The sequence below is a fragment of the Podarcis filfolensis genome (genome assembly GCF_964270895.1).
Source record: "Podarcis filfolensis genome assembly, chromosome: 9".
NCBI classification, from domain to species: domain Eukaryota; kingdom Metazoa; phylum Chordata; class Lepidosauria; order Squamata; family Lacertidae; genus Podarcis; species Podarcis filfolensis.
This window is the reverse complement of record NC_139610.1, coordinates 42,400,675-42,424,309: the sequence shown is the minus strand read 5'-3', so window position 1 is coordinate 42,424,309 and position 23,635 is coordinate 42,400,675. Positions and strand designations below refer to the sequence as shown.

At 41.4% G+C, this 23,635-nt stretch overlaps 1 protein-coding gene across 2 annotated transcripts in view; it reads left to right on the top strand.

The window, feature by feature from the left end:
- Positions 1–22,807, top strand: part of IL15 (interleukin 15) — an 82,407-nt gene extending 59,600 nt beyond the window's left edge. For both annotated transcript variants that reach the window (XM_083571986.1, XM_083571985.1), the window contains exons 3-7: positions 11,807–11,915; positions 13,879–13,996; positions 15,465–15,503; positions 17,613–17,762; positions 19,269–22,807. In XM_083571986.1, coding sequence (XP_083428112.1) covers positions 11,842–11,915; positions 13,879–13,996; positions 15,465–15,503; positions 17,613–17,762; positions 19,269–19,388 — 501 coding nt within the window. In that variant the 5' untranslated portion in view covers positions 11,807–11,841 and the 3' untranslated portion in view covers positions 19,389–22,807. The remainder of the gene's footprint in view (positions 1–11,806; positions 11,916–13,878; positions 13,997–15,464; positions 15,504–17,612; positions 17,763–19,268) is intronic.
- The last annotated feature ends 828 nt before the right edge of the window (positions 22,808–23,635 follow it).

Genomic DNA, 23,635 nt, shown 5'->3' with positions numbered 1-23,635 from the left:
TTGGTGTTTTGATTAATGTGGTGAGCGGCTACTGTATTTTTGTAATTGTTATATCAGCTATTTCATGATTTGGCGAACCTCACCAAGAAAGAATTAATTACCTAAAGGAAACCTAGGAGGGGCAAAATTAATTGGATGTATGGCACCACGGTTCTCGGCGGAGAGTCCTAATTAAAATTGGCAGAATAAGATCAGGTATGAAAATGGCTTGGGCTGAGGAGGAAAGATGGCGCTGGTAGCAGCTGTGATGCAGCAAGAAAAAGGAAAACAAGGAACCTCCTTTATCTGAGGGAGGCCGAAGATACTTTATAATTTGAACTACAAAAGGGATGTACTTTACAAAAAATGCATGTGCTCACACGGAATATTTTTATATATGTTTGAAAAGAGAGTGACGGTGAATTCTGGATGCCTACTAGCTCTCCAGGGCCCTGGAGAGCGAGCATTGTTATTTTTTGGAGAAACTGGGAACAATCTTTATATAATTTATTGACTGTCAAGTACACCCCATGGTATAGAACTTGAAACATCAGCTTGTTATGAGAGATCAAAGTCAACATGGCGTCATTAATTTCAACCTTGTATGGAAGCCCAGAGCAAGAAATGGTAGAGAAAGGAGGGGCTACTGAAAGAGGACTGTGTTTCCAAATAATAAGACTGAGAACAATATGGAATAAAAATTTGCCTCCTACGTGATTATAGAAATATGGAATCGTCAAACAAAAGAAGATGGAGAGTCGTATACCAGAGACTGATTGACTGAGAGATGCGGGAAGAAAGCTGAAAAGAAATGAAGGACAGTAGCTCTTGGAATTCAGAACACGGGAAGTCACCCTTTGAAATTATTTAATTCGGACTTTATAATTGGCTGTATTGGTGTTTTTCTATGTGGCAAGATTTGGTTTGATTTGTTATGAATAAAAATTATTTACAAAAAAAGTCATATGCTTTAATTAGTGAATTAAGAAAGCTTTCCGCTCAATATCATGAATAAGTCGAACCTTTTCACAATATGAAATGAATATGAGATACTTCCCCCCTCAGCAATACTTATAATACAGGAAGTGAACCTCTATGGACCACTGCAATACCTCCCCACTAGTCCTTGACTGGTGTTGCACCGAGTGGACAGAGCTGAGTCAAATCTGGCCATGTCAGGTTGGCCCATTTGTTCATGATCAAATAATGAATCACCCTGGTTCTATCAAGAACCAACATGGAATTCAGCAGCAGAACCAGCAGATTGTTGGGGGCAGTGGTAGAGCACTGATAAGTACCACAAATAAGAGGGAACTCAGTGGGTGATATTAGGCACAAGCACCTAACACCACTCCTTCAGAATCTCCCTCTGCTATGCCTGCTCCTCCCCTTAATCACTGAGATAGGCCATCCTACAACATTCATCCAATCTCTGTCTCCTGAGGCACATCTTGTACATAGAACACCCTGCTAAAACAGTTCATACACAGAATTTATCATACCTCTAGGTCACACAGGCATCAACACATGACAGCCAGATCTCACAGGACTTGCCATAAATACACCTACCATCCATCTGAGCAAATTATATGGTATACAGTGTTCCACCTTATCTCTCACCTGGGGCATAAAACCATCTCTTCTCTACACCTGCCTCAAACCCAGAGGCAGGAGTGCCAACTTGGCCCCATGACCATGGGTGCTCGGGGCCATGGGTGCCATGCAGTGTTCATGGCCCTGGCACCAAAATTTGTGGGTGCCCAACTCCTTCATAGGGAATTTTGTGGGTGCTTGGGCACCCGGGGTCCCAGGAAGTTGGCACCTATGCCCAGAGGATATAAACTCTCAAAGACACCTCAGTCTCTCACAGTACTGAACCCAAAAGCACAAAGCCTATGTATTTCATGCATTCTCTCATCCCAATTTGTGCTATATTCAGTAAACAAATATCAAATATTCATTGTTCATTTTGCTGTTCATCTCATTGTTCATCTTGCTGAAGATAAAATTAAATGCCTAAAAAGGTCACCAAATACTGCATCTTACATGACAGATAAATTATTTCTACCTATTAGCAGTTAATGTATTTTGTTTTGGATACTTGCATGACTAAATCACCAAGTACAATTGACATCAATGACTTTTAGCAGCATACTGACAGTTGCTGAAACTGTCTTATTCTTTTATTTCCATTTTGAGCATGATTGACATTATGAGAAGTGGCACATAATCTTGCCGCTTAAAAATGATTGTTGCCAGCATCTATTTTTAATTAAAGCATGTCACCAGAATGGAACATAGATTTATGGCTGCGCAGGGCTGATCACACATGCATACTCATCATCCAAGTGTCCCTCCCCCTTCACATCTTCATTTTTTCACATTTGTTCTTATAACACCCCATATAAACCTGCACAATTTCTTTGCTCATTCTGAAAGGGTGAGGAGGACTCAGATGGGAGAAGTGTTACAACTTGCTGAACATTTGCTCACCAACAAAGGGAAATGACTTGCAAATGCCTGAGGTTTTATGGCTGTCCTTAGAAAACAATGCATAATTTATGTGCCACATAAATATTGTAATTCCTTCATTTAAATGTCCTAATAACTTAAAGCACTGCATAATGAGGGCAAAACCTACCGTTTAGTATCAAACTGTACTTTTAAGTAGCATGGATATCCATACCTTCAACTATTCCTTTCTAGAATACACCCCTTCTTTCCTAGGATAGTTGGTTTTCACAACACGATAAGCCAAACTATGAGACCATGCAAACGTGCAGGCTCCCAGAAAGAAGCTTGCTACCTCTTTCCTTTTCCTAGGCCTTTTTATTTCTCCTGAGCTGAGCTAAGGTTTGGCTTTGCATGTTATCTGAACCTGGGCTTGTGTTTTAATTGAAACTGAATCCTATAAATACTGTAGTGTTATGTGTTCCAAGTTCTCAAGTCCAGGAGGTGGGAAGATGGCTTGTTCTGGACAGGGTTGCACTCCCTTGGAAGGTAGCAGGTTTGCAGGTTTAGGATACTCCTGGATCCAACATTGTCACTTGAGGCCTAGGTGGCCTTGCTGCCTAGGAGTGCCTATTTCCGGTTACAATTGGTTTGCCAGTTGTGGCCATTTTGGGGCAGAGATGACTTGATTACAGTACTCTACGCTCTTGGAACGTCCAGATTGGATTACTGAAATGTGCTCTGTGTGATGCTGCCCTTGAAGACAACTTGGAAATTTCAACTGGTTCAAAATGCAGTGGCTGAGACTGCCTTTGGAACTCATATGACTCATTTCAAAAACAGCTGCATTGGCTGCCAGATCTGGCAGCCAATGCAGCTGTTTTTGAAATGGGTCTTCTTCTTCTTCTTCTTTGAAGAAGATCCATTTCTGAAACAGCTGCATTGGCTTCGTTGAAGACAATATCAATTCATGACTGCCAATGCTTCTCTTCATCCTAAATGCCTCTTCCCCATGTGTATTGTTATGCACACCCCAAAACTCAAATGATGAGGTTTTGAGGATGCAGTACATACTCAGGTTTTGTTTCCTTTGAATGAGCTCACTTTGTAAAATGTATGTTTATTTACAAATGTACAGCTAGAGCATAATATGGAGGTACACCATGAAACTACTACAATGGTTAGTCCAAAATCCTTTGTTCTTCTATAAAATCAGGAGGGCGTCATGTTGGCTATCTATTGGTTTACGGAGCAGCAAGAACCTTATGAGTCTTTCGGAGCCCAACTCAGTGCTCCATGTGTCTTCCTTATCCCTGTCTAAAACTGCAGCTTCTTCATAACCAGATTGATGGAATAATCTCCCACAGGGCAGAGGAAGGTAGGAGAAAAAAGACATGTCCTTGTCCAATAGTCTTGCCATTTCCTCATTATTCAAGGAAATATGGTCTTACTACACTTGGTGCTTCTGGCAAACTATGACCTCATTTTACTTAACTAAACAAACGAAGTGTGCCTGGACAAAACTTGCCTTACAGGTTTCAGGCTCACCAACCCTCTTCCTTGGAACCAAGAACTACACAGTTGAAAGCTACCCTAAGCAGTGTTAGAAACTGAGATATGAAAGCTAGGAGCTAAATGGCACCTTAAACCTATGTTATGGGCACAACAATGGAATGTTTAGGCATGGGGGTTTTTTATAACAAGAATACAAAGCTGAAAAATGAATGAGCGGCAGCTAAAATATTATGTTCATTTTTCACATGGTCTAGTCCTTCTCCTGCCCACCTCCCTAATATTCTTAAGGGGTCTCTTCTCCAGCCTTCAGAGAATAGGTCTTTTTCTGCCTCCCCACTTCCACCTTCCTTTGCTTCCCCTCTGCAGTTTTAATCTAAAATCTTAGGTGCAGTACTGTGCCCAGAGCTTAGAAACCGCTTGTGTTAATGAAATTCCCTGTCGCAAAATGCACCTAGAACAATGTGAGTTTCAAACACTGACCCTAAAAGATATTCCAACCTAACATCCAAATCCAAAACCTAGTTATTTGTTGTAGTTGCTGGTCTGCATTGGTTGCTGTGTTTATAGTTTTATAATCTTGGTGGTTCTTGTTTTGGTTTTACAGCGCCTTGCCCTGTGATTCCTTGTTGATGAAGGGCAGGTTAAAAATTACTTTGAATTAACTAACGGTATGTTGGGTCCTTGCATTTATTTATAGAAGGCACCCCTAATTCTTCTCATCCTTTTTTGCCAGGCTAACTGGACTCCCTCTTGTCACATTTTTTAAAATAAAAAAACCATTCTTCTAAAACATTCATGATTTATAGTAATTAAAAGTATTCAGGATGCACCAAAATGAATGAGGTATTTCCTTTTTTGGCTGGAGTAACTATTCTCTACTAATTCTGAATGTGCTGTTTGTGCCAACAATTTTTTCAAATAGTCCCCACAAAATCTTGTATCTGATTGGTATATTTATATGTTTAATTAACTGAAAGATTTCTAGGCCTCGTTTCAAACAAAAGGTTTCACAGAACTCAACTACATTAGTAAAGAAATAACAATTTGAATGTGCAGACAACAGACAACACCAGATGGCGCCAGAGAGCTAGAAAATTTTATATGCAATTTTCCATAGGGTTTTTTTTTCTCCTTTTGTTATAATGATCCAATTTCTGATTTATTTATAGTGGTTTTTCCCTGTGTGTAGATCTACCCTCCATGTATCACACAAACAATATATACCAACAGAGAAGCCATAATACAGTTTTAAACCAAATAAAAGCAAACACTTCATTACCACAAGTAGGCAGCACCTACTAAGAGTATTCTGACATAATATGGCCATACCAAAAAGCAAAACACACCCACAGACAGGCCATTAAAGGCAACAGTAAAAAAAGTAGGCCTTTAAAACCCATGTAAATATTTTGTGGGATGGAGCGTGCTGAACTCCTCAAGGAATTGAGACCCATAACCGTGGGGCTACTGCCAAGAAATAGTGTGAATCTTCAGTCTGCTAGACAAAAAAAAGACCCATTGATTATTTCAAACTAAGATCTTATTCACCTACCTTCCATTTCTAGCTTCAGTTAATCATTGCTGCTCTGTTCTCCTTCTGCCAGTGTGGTATTGGGCTTAACTATTTGTTTTCGCTTTCTTCTTTTTCTTTGCATTTATCTAAATCTAACCTCATTTGTCCCCTTTCCCCCCACCTATCCGTTGTCCTTTAATAGTCATGGGTAACTGTGCTGAAAGTTGTTCAGTACTTACTGTTGATGAAGACATAGCCCATGGTGACTCCAAGAGCTCACTAGTTATTTTAGACAGGCAGTAACACGGAGGCACATAATTTCCTAAATAACACAGCAGTGGGAGCTAGAAGCTCAAAGCAGTACAAGGTTTATTGATTTTTTTAAAAGTGTCTTTGGAGGCATATTACAGTAAAGATTGAAAGCTAAAAATCCGAGTCCATGCTGAGCAAGGATGTGAATGGAAAGAGTTGTGCTTTGGTGTAGCCAAGAGAGAGGCTATTACTGACTGTGGTCAGAATAGAAGATGAAAGAAAAGTGATAAAAGAAAGACACCGAAGAAATGCCTAGCAGAGGTAATAAAGGTATTTTCCAGGAAAAAAAGTCTGCTTTCCCTTCCAATTTCTCCTACCTGTTACATTTCTCCATCTCCCAACAAATCTCATAAACCTTGGCAATAAAGACAATGTGTCTGGCTCTCAAGTAGGATGTTCCCCACTCAACTCTTAAGACAAGCAATACTTTAGATTCCGCTTAGTTGTTTGATTCTTCAAATCACTGCAACCTGAAACATGGATGCATGATTTTGTCACACAAATATTGGCAAACAAATACCAAGAAACATATTTTCAGCCAAAGAGCAAAGGTTGATATATTATTCTCCAGTTCTGCAATTTTCTCCTCCATTGGTAGCCAATCAGCATCAATTAATTGGGCCATATTTTGGAAGAATCATTTCTTCTTACCATGCCTTGGAGCATAAAGTGCTAACAACTAAAATTACAGTAGTCTGATTGTCATTTCCTGAGATTCTTGGCCCAGGCATTTTGAACTGCCATATTTCTAGTTCATCAGCCAGATAAATGAAGTTTGCCACGTGGATGGAATTCAACTTGCAGTAAAAGCATTCAGTCTCTCTCATGTCAAACGTAACTGAAGTAGGAACAGTATTAATCACAATTTAAACTGACTAGTAAAGGGCCATGTTCAAGCCCCAGATAATACAGTGTTGTACATGAGGCTAATGGGGGAAATCTGTGCTTAGGGCTGCCAAATTTGCGTTCTGTTTGAAAAAGCTCCAGGTTTGCCTCCAAGACATTGTCTACAAACTGCTTTAGTTCAGCTCTCCAGGCTAGTTCCCCTTCACACATTACATGGTGACAGAACTGGGTTTGCTGCATACAGCTGACAGGGAAAGGTAGCCATCTGCATTGCCTGTATTTGCAAACATTTCTGCTGTATTCACGCTTTATATGTGTTCTTCCCTTCCCCTTTTCTTTTCACATCCTATCCTTTCTCACAATTGTAAATTCCTTCTTTATTTATGAACCCATCCCACCCTCATACATACTTATCTCAATATAAGTTCATATCATTGTATTGAATACTGAATAAAGATAAATTAATTTCTAAAAAGTTAAGGTTTGTTTGAGGAGCGGAGATAATTAATTTTGGATCTGGGATTGCCTATTTATTTTTTATTTTTGAGCTGTGAGACCATACATCTAAAAGTACTCAAAGGCTGTATTGCAACAGCAGAGCAAGTTCCAGGTTTTATGGGTTTTCTCAGCAAAAACACCCTCATTAGGCCAACTTAAAATGTGCTTTCTGCAACAGTCTTCTTTCCCTTTCTCTTCACGGTCATCCTCCTTCTTCCCTCTCACTCATCCCTTCTGCCATTACAGCCATTCTACAGTGGAGGAGGCATTGGGCAAGAGAACAGGATTTGTAGAGGACGACCAGAGCACGCCAGGCACTCCTGTCTTCCACTGCCTCCTGCAGTTTGGTCAAACTCATGCTGGTAGCTTCGAGAACACTGTCCAACTATCTCGTCCTCTGTCGTCCCCTTCTCCTTGTGCCCTCAATCTTTCCCAACATCAGAGTCTTTTCCAGGGAGTCTTCTCTTCTCATGAGGTGGCCAAAGTATTGGAGCCTCAGCTTCACAATCTGTCCTTCTAGTGAGCACTCAGGGCTGGATAGGTTTGATCTTCTTGCAGTCCATGGGACTCTCAAGAGTCTCCTCCAGCACCATACCCGTATTTTTTGCTCTATAACACGCACCCAACCATAACACGCACATAGTTTTTAGAGGAGGAAAACAAGAAAAAAAAACATTCTAAACGAAACAGTGGATGTATGATTTTTGTGGTTCATGCTGTGGCCACAGACATGTGATCTGACGGTGAGTTTGGGGTAGCCTAATGCAAAAATCCTGAGGATCCATGTGGATCCGTGCTTTGTAACCACGTTTTAAGTGGGGAGGGAAGGAAAAGCACTCAAGGGACAAGGAACACGCATGGGGTGGGTGGAGAAGGATGCTGTTAATAATGCAGAAGAGGGGTGTAAGAGGAGAAGGCTCCTCTCCTCTCCCACTTTGCTCCTTTAAAGGCTCTGCTTCTCTCCCTCCTCCCCGGCTCGCTGAAAAAAACAGCTCCCTCCTCCCCGCCTCGCTGAAAAACTTTGGTACTATTTAGCCAGCTGAGTGGGGAGGAAAGAGGGACAGAGAGCCTGCTTGCGAAAAACTTTGCTGCTATTTAGCGAGCTGTTCTCTCCCTCCTCCCCGGCTCGCTGAAAAAAACAGCTCCGGACTCGTGTAAGTGGCTCCTCTCCTCTCTCGCTTTGCTCCTTTAAAGCAAGCAGGCTCTCTGTCCCTCTCTCCTCCCCACTCAGCGGCTCTTCTTCCGCTTTGCTGTTTCAAAGCGAGCCACAGAGGAGGGAAGGAAGGGGAACCATGTATCCTCTGCTCATGACTGCAGCAGATCCCCCCGCCATCCGTAGGCATTCGCTCCATAACACGCACAGACATTTCCCCTTACTTTCTAGGAGGAAAAAAAGTTATGAGTGTTATGGTGCAAAAAATACGGTAATTCAAAAGCATCAATTCTTCGGCGATCAGCCTTCTTTATGGTCCAGCTCTCACTTGCATACATCACTACTGGGAAAACCATAGCTTTAACTATACGGACCTTTGTCGGCAAGGTGTTGTCTCTGCTTTTTAAGATGCTGTCTAGGTTTGTCATTGCTTTTCTCCCAAGAAGCAGGCGTCTTTTAATTTCATGACTGCTGTAACCATCTGCAGAGATCATGGAGCCCAAGAAAGTAAAATCTCTCACTGCCTCCATTTCTTCCCCTTCTATTTGCCAGGAGGTGAAGGGCCCAGTGGCCATGATCTTAGTTTTTTTTGATGTTGAGCTTCAGACCATATTTTGCGCTCTCCTCTTTTCTTAAGCTAAGCAAAGACAGGCATCATGTATCAGTAGTTTTTGTTTTTTTAATTGACTTGCAGACTGGTGAATTTTCTCCTAAACCATTTAAAATAAACCTGATTGCTTGATAAGTATTGGCCTGCAGTATTTTTTTTTTTTTTGTCTTAGTTGCATTTGTGCAACTGAGTACATGGCAGAAGTATTTTTAGCAAGGCACTTTATTGCTCAGTGTTTTGCCATGTAGACTATATAACTATAGACTGAATTTGTAAAAAGTTTGCATTCCCATACACTGTGGATGGTGTTAATTGCTCTGCTATTTGTCTAAATGACTGCTATTGCTATTAACTGCTATGTGTGCTTACTAGTTAAAGAGAAACTGCACGCATATAATTTATGTTGGTTTTGCCTCAATACAGGCTATCCACTTTGCGACTGTTCAAACACACAGTTTTTCTTTACTGGAACTCATGATGAAGGACCTACTTTTTTGGCATACAAAAGCATCTGGAATGATATTCCAGTAACAAATCAATTGCAAATAAAATGACGTACAGATAGGTTGACCTCATTGCTTACATTAACCCATAGGATCTTAAAAACAATTTCTGCAATCTCACAGAAGCATTAAAGGCAATTTACAAATGACAACAACAGTTCCTCTTGCATAAGAATGAAGTTATTCCTCAATGTCACTTATTGGGAAATTAGGAATTGATTATGGAGATATGTAGGAAACCCATTATCAAAAACAGGAGGTGGAGTGGTGATTGTGGTACTTTAGAGCATTTGAAGGTAACCCCCTGCTTCATTTATATCCCTGAAATAGGCCAACCAATGGGAAGTTGGTATGTATATGTTCAAAATTCAATGATTGTCAACACATGTTGCATTCTATATCAGTTTTTTTTCCTACAGACTGATTCTGAGTGACCTGGTAGTTGCAGAGAGAGGGGAGGGGTTAATGTTGTCCCATTGTCATGGACAGACCACTTTTTGGCAAGACTTAGACAGACAGTGGCAGGTGAAGACCTGCATGTGTGGGGGCCCAGCTAGGATAGCCTGCCCCCACAGTGATGGAATCTGACGGATTCCTGGATGCCCTGAAGGATTTTCCAGTTGGTATAGCGATGATCCTTTTGAGTCCCTGGTCCCGCTGTACAACAAAATGATGGAGAGAGCCATTGACATGATTGTTCCCAAGTGCCCTCTCAGTCACTGCAGAACCTGATCTGCCCCTTGGTTTTCTTTGGGTGATGAAGCAGGTGGCAATGCAGGTGACACAAATCCCATAGTGGATGATGTGGCATTCGCACAGGGTCCCCGGTCGTTCCACGGACTATTGACCCTGCACCACCATGGCTTATCTCTTCCACTGCCACCAACCAGGTTTCCCCGGTAATATATTCAGACTCAGTCAGGTTGTAACATATTAACAAAGATTCCAGTTTATTGTGAATGCAAACGAGTTTTAAATACTTTGTAAAGCTGTAATCCAATTCACTCTCTCTGTCTCCCCCCTGTCTCTAACTCACTCTGACTCCTATGCCTCCCACCCACAAGAAACCAATCAAACTAACTGCCAAAACCCCTGTGTTGAGCCTTAAACACAGTTAGGCTCTGCCCCTGGGCTTTCTTATTGGTCAGCCTATTAACCTTTTCTCTCTCCCCCCCAGTACAACATCCCCATAACGAGTGGGCAAACGCCACAGATGAGTACATGGTAGAGCGCATAATTGCATGTATCAGGTGGCAGCTGTAAATAAATGTGTCCAAAAGTGGCTGTCTGGCTGTGCTCTTCAGGCTGGGGAGTAGGCTGGTTGAAGGTTCAGAAATTGGAACAACAGACGCTTCAGACGTGTGCTGTGACAAATTTGCAAAGCACTTTGAGGATAGTTAGTCAGTTTGCAGATCTTGGAATTGCAGATCATAGAGAGGTGTCCACAGCACTGCCTGGTCATTTCAGCTGGGATTAGGAATTAGACAATGCTTGCAGGGGTCTGACTGACTATTTGGTCTTTTGACCTTTGCCCGTCATGACTTGTAACAGCAAGCCAGGAAGGTCTGATTTGGTGGGAACAGGTTCTGAATGTTTCACTGGAGAGGTATATAATCCCCACCATGTTGAAAGCTGCAGTGGCACATTTCCTCCTCAAGAGATTTAGTCCATTGCCAACATTCTGTTCCTGGGCATGATGATTGAGTGGGTGATTGCTGTGCAATGTAAGGGTGTACCTAGATAAAGCTGGTTATCTAGGCCCATTTGAAGATGTTGGTGCTGATAATGGGCCGTTCCTGTGTCCAGGAATTGAGAAGATGTCCTGCATTGGATGGGCTTGCACTCCACCTGTAGAACCCAGTATGTAGTGTGCAGTTATTCCTGGAACCTACATTGCCACTGGAAGCACTGGTGGCAGTGGTGGTGGGTAATGCTGATTTCCAGCTCTGACTGGTTCACTAGCTATATCCTTCCAAGGACCAAGAGCTGAGCAGTGAGATGTGGAGGGGAAGAGTGAATGGCGAGGAGGTTGTATGCGAGTATGCATGACTTGTGTGGTGTTGTGTGCATTTGTGTGCGAGAGAGAAGTAGCAAGCGGACACACCTACTGGCAGGTGTTTTGGCCCCATCTACCACTGGCAAGATTAGCCACGAGGGATGCTTGAGCTGAAAATGTTTTCTCACCCAAGATACAAAACATCTTTGTTGGAGCAATATTGAATATATGTATCTCCTTCTATTTTATCTCTAGACATGTTTTCAATAAGTGAATCATAAGTTCCTTAATGCACAGCACCATCATAATTGCCTTTATTCTATTCTCTTGACCAAATGAGTTTCCTAATGATTAAGAGAAATATGTGCAAGGCACATTGTACAACTTATATGTGTACTAATTACTCTTTTTTCTGAATTATGTCTTTCAGAAAACACACTTGAGAATGTTTGCCTTCAGTAGCAAATGTATGTCATTATGAGCAATTATTTCCAGAGTTCTTTAATTAATGATCCTGCAGTTACCATCTTCGTACTTTGGTAATTATAGTTTGAAATAGTAATAATGATATTGTTATTTACTCGTATGCTACCAGAGAGATTTAAAATGCTTAATGTTTCAGTATTTCCAGTTGGAACAAGTGAGGTGCAGGGACATTGTGACGCTTTCCATACAACTAGTCAAACAGCACTCCATCAGCATTTTAGCCTTTATGCGATATTACTTTTCAGAGAAAATAGAATTAAATATTGCCTTTATCATTGGGTGAGTAAGGAAGCAGCCCTGCTGTAGACATTCTGGTGTTTTGTTTAGAAATAAAGCAAACAATGAAAAAGAACAGAATAACATACTCATAAGGTAAAGGGACCCCTGACCATTAGGTCCAGTTGTGACCGACTCTGGAGTTGCGGTGCTCATCTCACTTTATTGGCCGAGGGAGCCGGCGTACAGCTTCCGGGTCATGTGGCCAGCATGACTAAGCCGCTTCTGGTGAACCAGAGCAGTGCACGGAAACGCCATTTACCTTCCTGCCAGAGCGGTACCTATTTATCTACTTGCACTTTGACGTGCTTTCGAACTGCTAGGTTGGCAGGAGCAGGGACCAAGCAACGGGAGCTCACCCCATCGCAGGGATTCGAACCGCCGACCTTCTGATCGGCAAGTCCTAGGCTCTGTGGTTTAACCCACAGCGCCAGCTCTGTGGTAAAACAGCTGCTTTTTCATGTAGAATATTCCAGCCTCAGTCCCTGGCATCTCAAGGTAGAGCTGTGAATGTTCAGTGGAGATCCACTGCCAGTTTTCATAGACCACGCTGCCTTAGATGGACCAACAGTTTGATTTAGTATAAGGCAACTTCATATGTCCTTTCATTGCTGTGGTTATAGGCAGTGCTGTTTTTCTAGAAAAAGAGGTGCCAGAACTCAGCATGAACACCTCTTATTGTTAGTCAAAATATACCCAGTAGGGGACCCAAGACCTTCCTAGAATGCCTCCACATTCCAAGTAGGAATTATAGCAATGCTGCAAACATATTGCAGTTTTAGTATTGGAAAATGTACATCCCAGCAACAAAAGGGGATCTTTAAGAGAATATATGAAAACTAGAATAAAACACACACCGACAGGGCAATTCACAAAAGTGTCCTGTGTCCTTGAAGTAGTCTGTATTCCATAGACCAGATAAGTGACCCCAGGCACAAGCAGAATCTGAGTAGTCAGTGCATGTACAGTACAGTACACAAGTTCTGTACCTACTCCTAGCACTTCCTTATTCTTTAAACGTTAAATGTTAGATTATTGTGAAATGCTTAAGAAGAAAGTAACTCTTAAAACATCGCAGGGGGATTTGATTTCTCTCTCTCTCTCTCTCTCTCTCTCTCTCTCTCTCTCTCTCTCTCCTTTCTGCCAGAAGTTCTGAACCTTGTACGGTACTGCGTCAGTTCATTCTGAATTGGCAGTATCCCAACAGTTCACTAGTGAGGTTTAAACACAAGTACTTACTGTTTTAAAATCTTTACAATCAATCAGTCAACCAGATATTTCCCGTGAATGGTACCTTTTGCTATTTATGTTGCCACGTCACAATAACCCTCTTCAGGTGTTAACATAGCAATCTTATTCAACACAGGAGTGGAGACTCTTGGGAGTCAGGGCATACCAAGTAACCCTGCCCCAAGCTTTTGCATGAATAGTGTGACCAAATGCAGTGTTGAAGCCTTTGCAAGTACAGGTGTAGAGTGAAAGCTTCCAGGTGACTGAGAAGCAGATCATCTAGAGTTCTGGTTTGTGTAGAAGTCTTTGTGTGTATTGCTGTGCATGTGAAGACTCCCTCACTAAAGATGGTTGCACTATTTCTTCAGAGGGTTGGGTCTGGGTTACTTAGTGTGTTTCTGCTCCCGTGTTCAATAACAGTAAAGGATTAACACTTTAGGAAGGCTAATGGTGTGCATAGTATATGGCTATTTATCAGATAATTGACTTCAGCATTTATTGTTATGACAGCACCCTTGCTTTCTTTCAACCAAGTTCATGTGTACTACAAAACGAGATTAAACATTACATATGGAAATCAGTGATGCAAGATTTGTTGAACCTCACCATTGAAGCATTCTCTACTAAGGTAAGCTCACAAAATAGATGTAAAGTAACAGTATTCAAAACAGAAATATAAATTGGGAGTGGTGAACCTGCTGGCCTGAACTGGCCCACTAAGCCACTGCAGGTTAGCCCACCAGCCCCTGGCAAAAATCACACACTCCATCACAGTGCTGAGCTGATGACACAGCCCAGTGCTGCAATTGAAAAATCACCCCATTGCCATGCTGGGCTGAGAAAGAGGTGATTTAAATAAGTGTGTGCTGTTTGTGTGACAAATGTTTATGTGTGGATGCTAACACCCTCTCCTGTGGAGGTTAAAGAAATCAAAGCCATGGTCATGAACAGAAGGGAATAAAAAATATTTGCCAGTAGGAAAAAGACCTGAGGACATTTCATTTTGTTTCTTTTCAACATGATTTTTAAATACATGCATATAAAGGCCATAAGAGAGCAAGACACCACTCTTACTTTTAAACCCTATTTAAATTTCTTCCAAAACGCAAAATTCAAAACACTGTTTTGAAGGATAGGAATAATTCTATGAAAATAAGGGTGTGGATTAGTTGAATATAAAAGACAAGAAATCATTGGGAAACAAAAATATTGTAGTAAAATGTATGCAAACAAGGCGACAATGCATTTTACAAAATGTCCATAGTGAACAGTGCACAAATGGCTAAACTCAGCATTTTAAATGTTTCTACATCTGACACAGTCATTAAGTCAGATCTTGCAGTTTAGCTTCCCCCCTCACTCTAAATCAAAGAAATATAATCTATATACTATTGCACTATGTATAATACTTTCCAAAATCCTATGGACACTTACCTAAGGGTAAGCTCCACGGAACAAAGTGAAATATATTTCTGAATAAAAAGGCATAGGATTGCATTCATTGTTAATGCTATGGGCTCATGTCAAACGCTTTGATAATTAAAGGACTGTACAAATTAATTGCAATTTGTTATTTCCTTCCTCTCTTAACCGCAAGTGTTTGCTTATCAGAAAAAGATTCTTGGCAAATTTTCCAGTAACACATTTCTCAGACAATCCACTTCTGCATGATTGATTCCAACATTTCCCCTTTGTCTTCTTCAATTGTCCTTTCTCTGAAGACATTTGAATCTTTAAAGCTATTTTAATTTTTTTAATGTCTACCATTTGAAATAAAGCACAAAATAACTCTTTTCCTAAAAGCATGATTCAGATATGATTCAGTTAGCACTGCAGGGCAGATATGCTAAAAGGCTGCCCACTTTCAGCTTTCTTCAACACCCGTTTGAGAAATTGCAGATTTACAGTTAATTTTAGTGGCTGCCAAATTGCACCCATCGGATGTTAAGACCTTCCCAAAAAGCTCAGCATTTAGGTTTCCAGTGATTTCTAATTTCACCTTTTGAGCAATGACTTAGATGGGAAGAAATCTTAACAGTTTATCGTCACTCAATTCTGAAACTGTTGCTTACAAAGCTATTACTTTTGTTTTTCAGATTGATGCCACTTTATATACTGCAGACTTAAAAGATTTTGTGAGTACATTTTGTAATTCAAATTGATCTCATATAAATATGTTGTATACCACTTGCAAAAGACAAGTTCCTCGCCATATAACACCGGTCTTGAAAGACCTACTTTGGCTCCCAGTACGTTTCCGAGCACAATTCAAAGTGTTGGTGCTGACCTTTAAAGCCCTAAACGGCCTCGGTCCAGTATATCTGAAGGAGCGTCTCCTCCCCCATCGTTCTGCCCGGACACTGAGGTCCAGCTCTGAGGGCCTTCTGGCGGTTCCCTCACTGCAAGAGGCCAAGTTACAGGGGACCAGGCCTTCTCGGTAGTGGCACCCGCCCTGTGGAATGCCCTCCCATCAGATGTCAAAGCGATAAACATCTACCTGACATTCAGAAGACATCTGAAGGCAGCCCTGTTCAGGGAAGTTTTTAATATGTGACATTTTAGTGTATCTTTCATCTTTGTTGGAAGCCGCCCAGAGTGGCTGGGGAAACCCAGCCAGATGGGCGGGGTACAAATAATAAATTATTATTATTATTATTATTATTATTATTATTATTATTATTATTATTACATCTTGGAGGGAAAGGCAGCATGTGGGGTGCTGCAGGGATCTGTCTTGGGCCCATTGTTGTTCAACATATTTATAGATGACTAGGATGAAGGAATTGAGGGGATTCTCATCAACTTTGCAGGTGACACCAGACAAGGAGAAGTAGCCAGTGCCACTAAGGACAGAATTGGGATTCAAAATGCCCTTAACATCTTGATACAGTATGGCTTTTCTTTATGTTCTTATGAACAGGGGCGAAGGAAGGCTAACCAGCACCTGGGGGGAGGGGCAAATCACCCGGCAGCACATGCGTGGTGCCACTACGTATGGCGCACGCGCAATGCTATTACGTACGGCGCACACACATGCGCCATATGTAGTGGCGTTGCGCATGCGCTGCCGGGTATTTCGCTGACGGTGCCACTCAAATGCCATACGGACAGCGGTGGGATACTCCGCTCATGGCGGTGACGCGATGGCGGCGGCTCGTGGCGCTGCGCCCCAGGGCAGCGGGGCGAGCCCCCCTTGGGGTGCCTTCTTGTCATCCCCTTCAGAGATGGCACCTGGGGTGAACCATCCCCCTGCCCCCTTCCTCCGCCACTGCTTAAGAGGCAACTTACTGGCCAACATCAATTATCAATGGACAATTTCACATGAAACCATTATTTCTGATACTTACTGAAAATGACTGGCAACGGAAGAACTACCCTGAAATTATCTTAGTTTAGTTCTGATTCAGATTTAGCAATCCTAATGGTTTGAGGATTTTTTTTCACTATAATATTCCCCACCTCAAAATTATATTTTAGTAATGTTATTTATATTTTTATCCCATCCTTTCCCCCCGAAGTTCAGAGGGGTCCACAAGCTTCTCTCTATTTCCCCACCTTCCCCATTATATCTGAAGGAAAAACACTGTGGGTGGCATTCAACTAAGTTTTACTCAGAGTAAACTTACTGAAATTAATGAACTTAATTATGTTCGTTCATTTCAGTCAGCCTAGTCTGAGCAAAACTTTGTTGAATACCACTCTGTGAAGTAGGCTGAGAGAGACTGGGCCAAAGTTGCCTAGATGTGTTTCAGGAGCAGGGTTTTGCACCTGAATCTCCCTGGTCTTAGTTTGGCCCTCTCAATACTAGTCACACAAAATATATGTGTCTATTGTTTTACTGTAAGTGGAGCTTTCTTTGACAGTGGGCTTTTGAAGCAGTAAAACCATACAAGTCTATAGTCAAGCTTTATTCCTTAAATCATTTTTACCCCACTCTTCAACAAAAAAAGGCTCTCAAAGCAGCTCCCAAATCAAGGATACAAGCAATAAAATGGCAAATATATTTTACAAATGACTCTTCTGCATGTGCTTACAGATGTAATGTGTGAGGCAATTATAATTATTTGTCTGGCAGGAACTTGTGCAATAATAGTTATTGAGGGGTGAGAGGATCATTTCTCCGCCTCCCCCCATGATCATACTCTGAATCAGGCAGGATGGCCTGAATTCAAGGGAAAGACCATGTCTGAATGAGACTTGAGAAGTTTCATATTATAAACCCATTGATTTTTCCTATTTTCCAGAGTGACTGTAATTTATCGGTGGTGAAATGCTTTCAGCTTGAGATGGAAGTAATTTCGTATGAATATAAATTTGAAAATGATACAAAGCTACGGAACAAAGTAAATAACATAATCGATAATGTTAAATACCTTTTGGAAAATGACAAACAGGTGAGTTTAACCTACGGGCAAAATTGCATGTCTGTTGCACTGTAGCCACATTAAAGGAATTCCTAACAGACTTTTCTCCCTTGCAAAGCAACTCAAGATTTAGATCAGAAAATGGAGAGAAAGGAATGAACTGTTGAATCCTTGCCCTGTAGTTTACCCCCAATTTATTCCTTTAGGCTTCCAAGTAGGGATTAGGCAAATTTGACAATTTTGGTTTCTCGCAGTTTCTCACTTTTCTAGGCATAAGTTCATTTCTCCACATTTCCTCATCAATTTGCATTTAAAAACAGAGCAAATTTCTCCTAATCTGCACATTTTTGTACACACATTACATGAATAAATGCATTTTGTATGCATAATTTGGCTGGAGAACCACATTGCAAAAATTCAAAGGATGGCTGTCTTTTGGTTTGTGTTTGGCTTCCAAAAGCTAAAATCAGGTGTGTTTGTTTCTCAATGCAAACTAAATTGAATTCCCCCCAACCCCTACTTCCAAGACTATGTTTACAAGGATGTGGCTTTGGGATAGAAATCCATTATACCATCCAGATCCTCTCAAATCTATTGTAAGTTATCCTGATAATATTTTGCCATTTCTACGTTCATACCAGGCCAAGGATCCCAGTCTAGAATGTTCCTGTGGATGAGAATTCGCTAGAAACCTTTAGTGTAGAATAGGTGAATTCAAGATATGTAGCGGAAATATACCCTTTGCAGAAATGTTACAAGGAATTGAAAAGGGGAGCTTGTGAAAGTGAAATCCCTAGTTCTGTTCTGTGTGTGGAGATACAAGTTGAATAGGGTCTGGCTTTTAGCCTATTTATACCTGTTGAGGATCAGAGCTCAGTCAGCTTCTGCCTCCGTTTCACCCTTCCTCATCAAATGAGAAGGAAGGAAAAGAGGGTGGTTGCAGTTGGGAGTACTCCCAGCACCACTCTCAGTGCCCATGCCCTACAGCATCCCACCTCGGATGGAAAGTACAATTCCTGCTGAGCAGGGAACCTTCTCCTTTAGTTGTACATGGAAGACCTGCTGCTGCTGTCTCAACAGGAAGCAGGAAAAAGGCACTGCTTCCATCAAGAAAGAAGGCCCCACCAGGGCAGACTTTTCCATTGGTGTGAATGGCACTCCACAATCCTCCAGGAGATCCCTTCTGCCCAGGGAAGTGGGGTGGCCTGGGAAGGGGAGACCCTGCTCAAGCACCTTTGGGGGCGGGGATTTGCATGCATTCACTTCAGATCTGCAGAAATCTCTTAAGGCTACATGCACATGCTGCTGGTTTATGTGCAAAGCCCTGCTAACAGAAATTGCAGACATTCTAGAGAGCGGGAGGCATAGTATGCTGAAATGTGGTCACAAGGATGTTAGTGGCTGACTAGAAATCCCAAACCAAGGACCTGCCATAAGGAAGAAAATTGTCTGTCATGTCTCTCTTGTGTCTTACTTTCCTCTCAATGTTTAATTGCTTTAACAATGCTAACTTTTTTTAACCTTTCATTTTTACAGGAAACAAAAACATCCAAGTGGCAGCAGTGTGAAACATTTGCAGAAAAAAACTGCACAGATTTTTTAAAGAACTTCAAAACTTTTGCACAAATGTGCTACACAGAGTTAAAAGCCAAATGAGATTTCACTGTAGCAGGAAGGAATAACTTATTGCCTCCTAGAATTGAAGAACTAGGAAAATAGAACAGGGTCAACGTAGAACAGGTGGTGGTAAGTTAACACCATTACAAACTTGGCAAGAATCCTGCAATTGAATCCTGCAGGATACCTTAAAAAAAGATTACCCATTTACAAAATAGGGCTAACATTGAGCCTCTTTATATTTGGCTTCTACAATGTGGATTCTGGAGTCCTTAACAAGCCATTGTAACTTAAAATTCCTAGGAAGCTTGAAAGGACCATATGGTGCAGAAGGAGAAGAGAGTGTGAACCACATGAAACAGCCTGTGATGCATTGTTAGCCTATGTGTAGGGAACCTTGGCCCTCCAGATGATGTTGAACTACAACTCCCATCATACTTTGTGATTGGCCATGCTTGCTGGTGCTGACAGGAAGTGCAGAAACATCTGGAGGGCCAAAGGTTTCCCCATTCTGGGGTAGATGGTATTAGATGGATACATGTTACAGAGCAGAAAAGTAGCCGTATGTAAGGGGGCTGAGTACTTAATACCTCCCATCATATGTTTTGTGTGGCTCATTAGTTCTGTGGATTTTTTAATTTATTTTGTGCTGTTTCGTATCAACTTTATGTGAAGGTGATTGCTCTTGAGGTGGACACTCTTATCAAGGGTGAGGGTTATCAAGCAGAAGGAATAACTTTAAAGGAATCAAATGACTTCATAAAGAGCCTCTCCTGCATTTTAAACAACTGGGACATCTGTTTGATAGTTAATAATATCTGAGTTTCACATTTTTATGGTCACACTCAGATTAATAGTTTGAGAAAATATGATATCCTTGTAAATGAGGAGATGAGTGAGAGATTCCAGTCACATTATATTCTCCTCAAATGCAGGAACAAGCTTTGTTGAGCTGTGAATGGTCTCTCATTGGCACTTAGCTATCAACATGGTCAATTAAGCAAACTTAGCCACTGTGGAAAGAGTGGTTGTTTGCCCATTAAACAAGAAGCCCGGTTATTCAGAAGTAGGAATGAAGGGCAAAAATGAACTCTTAACAACCTTAGCTCCTCGAAGATCTGCCTGAGGCCAAATTATTAGATGTTAGCCACCTAACAATCAATTTTTCATTTTTTATAACATAATCAGCTTGCAGACTTGGCAAATTTTCTAAAGAGACGATGGTTATTCAATCTTCTTTCTCCTATATTTAGCCCTTATGAGTGTCCTTGAGTACCATATTTGCTGCATAGCAGAACATACATCAACCTTACAATTAACTAGAAGTCACATTTCTTCCAGCCTTTGAGATTGCTGATGGTGCTATCGCAAATATTCATAGTTTGCCCAGACTGTTTCATCTTTCCAATTAATAAGAAAAATATCTTTTGTATTATGAATGTAAATATATTTAATAAAGGTGAACCATGGGCCAGGCTACAACCCCACTTACTTTGGAAATTCCATCTTCCCTTTTCTGGTTCTATAATTTTGTTGTGGTCTCCCATCTCATCCTGGCAGTCCAGAGATAATAATGCTCATCCTCTCCTAGCTATAGAACCAGTTTACCAGTTCCTAACTTCTTGGATTGACTGGGTGTCATAACAATGGGGAGAAGACCCAGCCCCAAACCATTCCTTCATTTTTATTTATTGCATTTATTTATTCATTACATTTATATACTATCCATATTACAAAGTCTTCAGGGCCATTTGCAGTGCAGTGGAGATGCAGTAAAATGTGTAAACAATAAATCTAATTATAAGCAGTACAAAACAGCAGAAGAGAAAACATATAAAAGCCAGCAAAAATACAGCAGCATTCACTCAATTCAAAACCACTGTAGACAGCAGCGGCTGTCAAAGTTCAGGCTTGATGACCTGAGTCTGCACTAAGAGACAGCCAAGATGGTCTCTGGGCTCTTCGGCAGCCTCGGCTTTTGTAGCTGGAGTTAGACAGGGCCCCATCCTCCCAGGCCAGTGGGAAAAGGCTTTCCAGGACTCACAGCCAAAATATTATGGAACAAATACTAGACCTGAATTTGGAAGCAACAAGTCTTTGGCCATAGTGTGGCCACTGAGGGTGGATCCACACCATACTTTCAAAGCACTCTTATATCACTTTAATAGTAATGGAGAATACTGGGAACTGTAGTTTGTTAAGGATGCTGGGAATTGTAGCTCTGTCAGCGCCCTTAACAAACAACAGTTCCCCGGATTCTTTGGCAGAAGTAATGTGGTTTAAATGTATGGTAAGTACGCAGGCTGATACTGTAATTGCCTCCACACACAAATTATTCAGGAAAGTATCTCTTCTGGTTGTGTAAGATAACATACAAGAATGGAAATACCTGCAAGGCAATCTCACAGATTCTTCTAGATTTGCTGAAACTTTTATGCCTTTGGGGATGCCGCAGGAATATAAAAGAGCTGTCTCAGATTGTGGTCTAAATCCCTCAGCAAAAATGATGGTTAAAGACACACAAAGATCATTTTATTGCTTTTAATGATACTGAAAGCTTATTCTGTAGTGTAAATTAGCAATCTGGTATGATCAGATTACAGCGATCTATCATTACATTGTAGATAACCTTAGATTTTGCGTCTTTCATTCCTCATTATCATGGTCTTGCACACAGTAAGACACTTCTGAGGTTTGCCAATGCAACTCCTCATTTGGAAAGGTATTCCTAAGAGACATGACAGATTATGTGAAAGTACAGGACTACTGACGAATCTCACTAAAATGACAGGTTTCTATTATGTTGTCCATGTGATGTTCTCCAAATGTGTGGTGTTTTCTCATACTGAAGGAATGGGTTTCCAAAACCTAAAACCTGACTGAGCAGTCAGTCTGAAACAGGCCCCAAAATCCGGATTTTTCCTTCTCCAAGGGAGCATTTCTAAAATGCTTTAACTTGAGCTGTTGAGCAAATGCATAACAGGAACCCAGCTGTATAAACAAAGCGCTCTCACTTATCAGTCCATGAAGGCTGGTAATGACGGATGGCCTTGTCCATTCCAAAGTGGAGCAGGGATGGCACGTCTGGGTCTTATCTTACATCCTGACCACACTCTGACGCACAGACCTAGTCCGGGAACGGCGCCAGGAGTGCTCTTAGAGTTGGTGACCTTCTTACCCCAAGATAAGGAATACAGGAACAGGAACACCCTTATATGGTCAAGAGTATAAGAAGAGGAACACCCTTTTTATGGTTAAGAGTACCGGAGCAGGAACATCTGTGATGTCAACTTGTGTGTATAAACTGACGTGGTTGGATTCCTGGGGAAGGGGGGAGAGGGTGCCTGGAGGATATATATACTGCATGAAATTTCTCATTTCTTTGGACTTGCTGTGAACTGACCACGCAAGTGCCTTCTGCTATCCGGAGAGCAGAATAAACTCTTTCTCTGAATCAACCTCGGTGTCATTTGACTTCCTTTCTCCCTCCCGGGAGCAACGCAGACCCCACCAGTCGGTAAAGTCTAATAAGGCTACAATACCGAAGATACTCTGAAAAGGAGAGGGCATGAGATAATTCAGATTGGGGGAGGAGGAGTGTGGGATGGCTGTGATTTAGGAGAGAATGTCATATGGACAAGGGAGAATGGACGGAGGTACATGAAGCTTACTATCTACGCTGAACAGCAGTATGGATGATCCCCACGTCTAAAGTGATTCAAATTGAAATTGACTCTGGAATTGCTCTGCATGAGACAAGCTTTTTAAGGCATCCTTCAATCAACATTAAGCTTTTAAAGTCACATTGATTTCTAAGGACAGTTAATATGCTTAAAACCACAGCAATTAATTGGACTAAGTCTTTAACCTGGTCTAGATTAAAGCAGGAGTGAGGAGCCACCACTCCACAAGCATGATTCAACTCATAGGACATCACCATCTGGAACAAAACATTTGTTCCTTGTCTCCTCCCCCTGCACAGAATATGCTACAATTGGAACGAATGAAAGCCTGCTCTCAAACCTAACAGCTATACAGGAGACCTTTATAAGGCAGGAAAATGTTAACTCTTCAGTGCTCCATTTATTATTATTATGATGATGATGATGGAGGCAGCTGATTTCAAGCCTAATAACTGCACGGGAGAGGCAGGACTCAGCTATACAATGCAAATGAAACGTTTTAAGTGTGTTTTAAGTGCAATATACAATGGGACACGAGATGGCGATGGTGAGCCTTATGGAAAATTCAATGTATTTTTGTAAAAAAGCATTTTCAGAACGGTT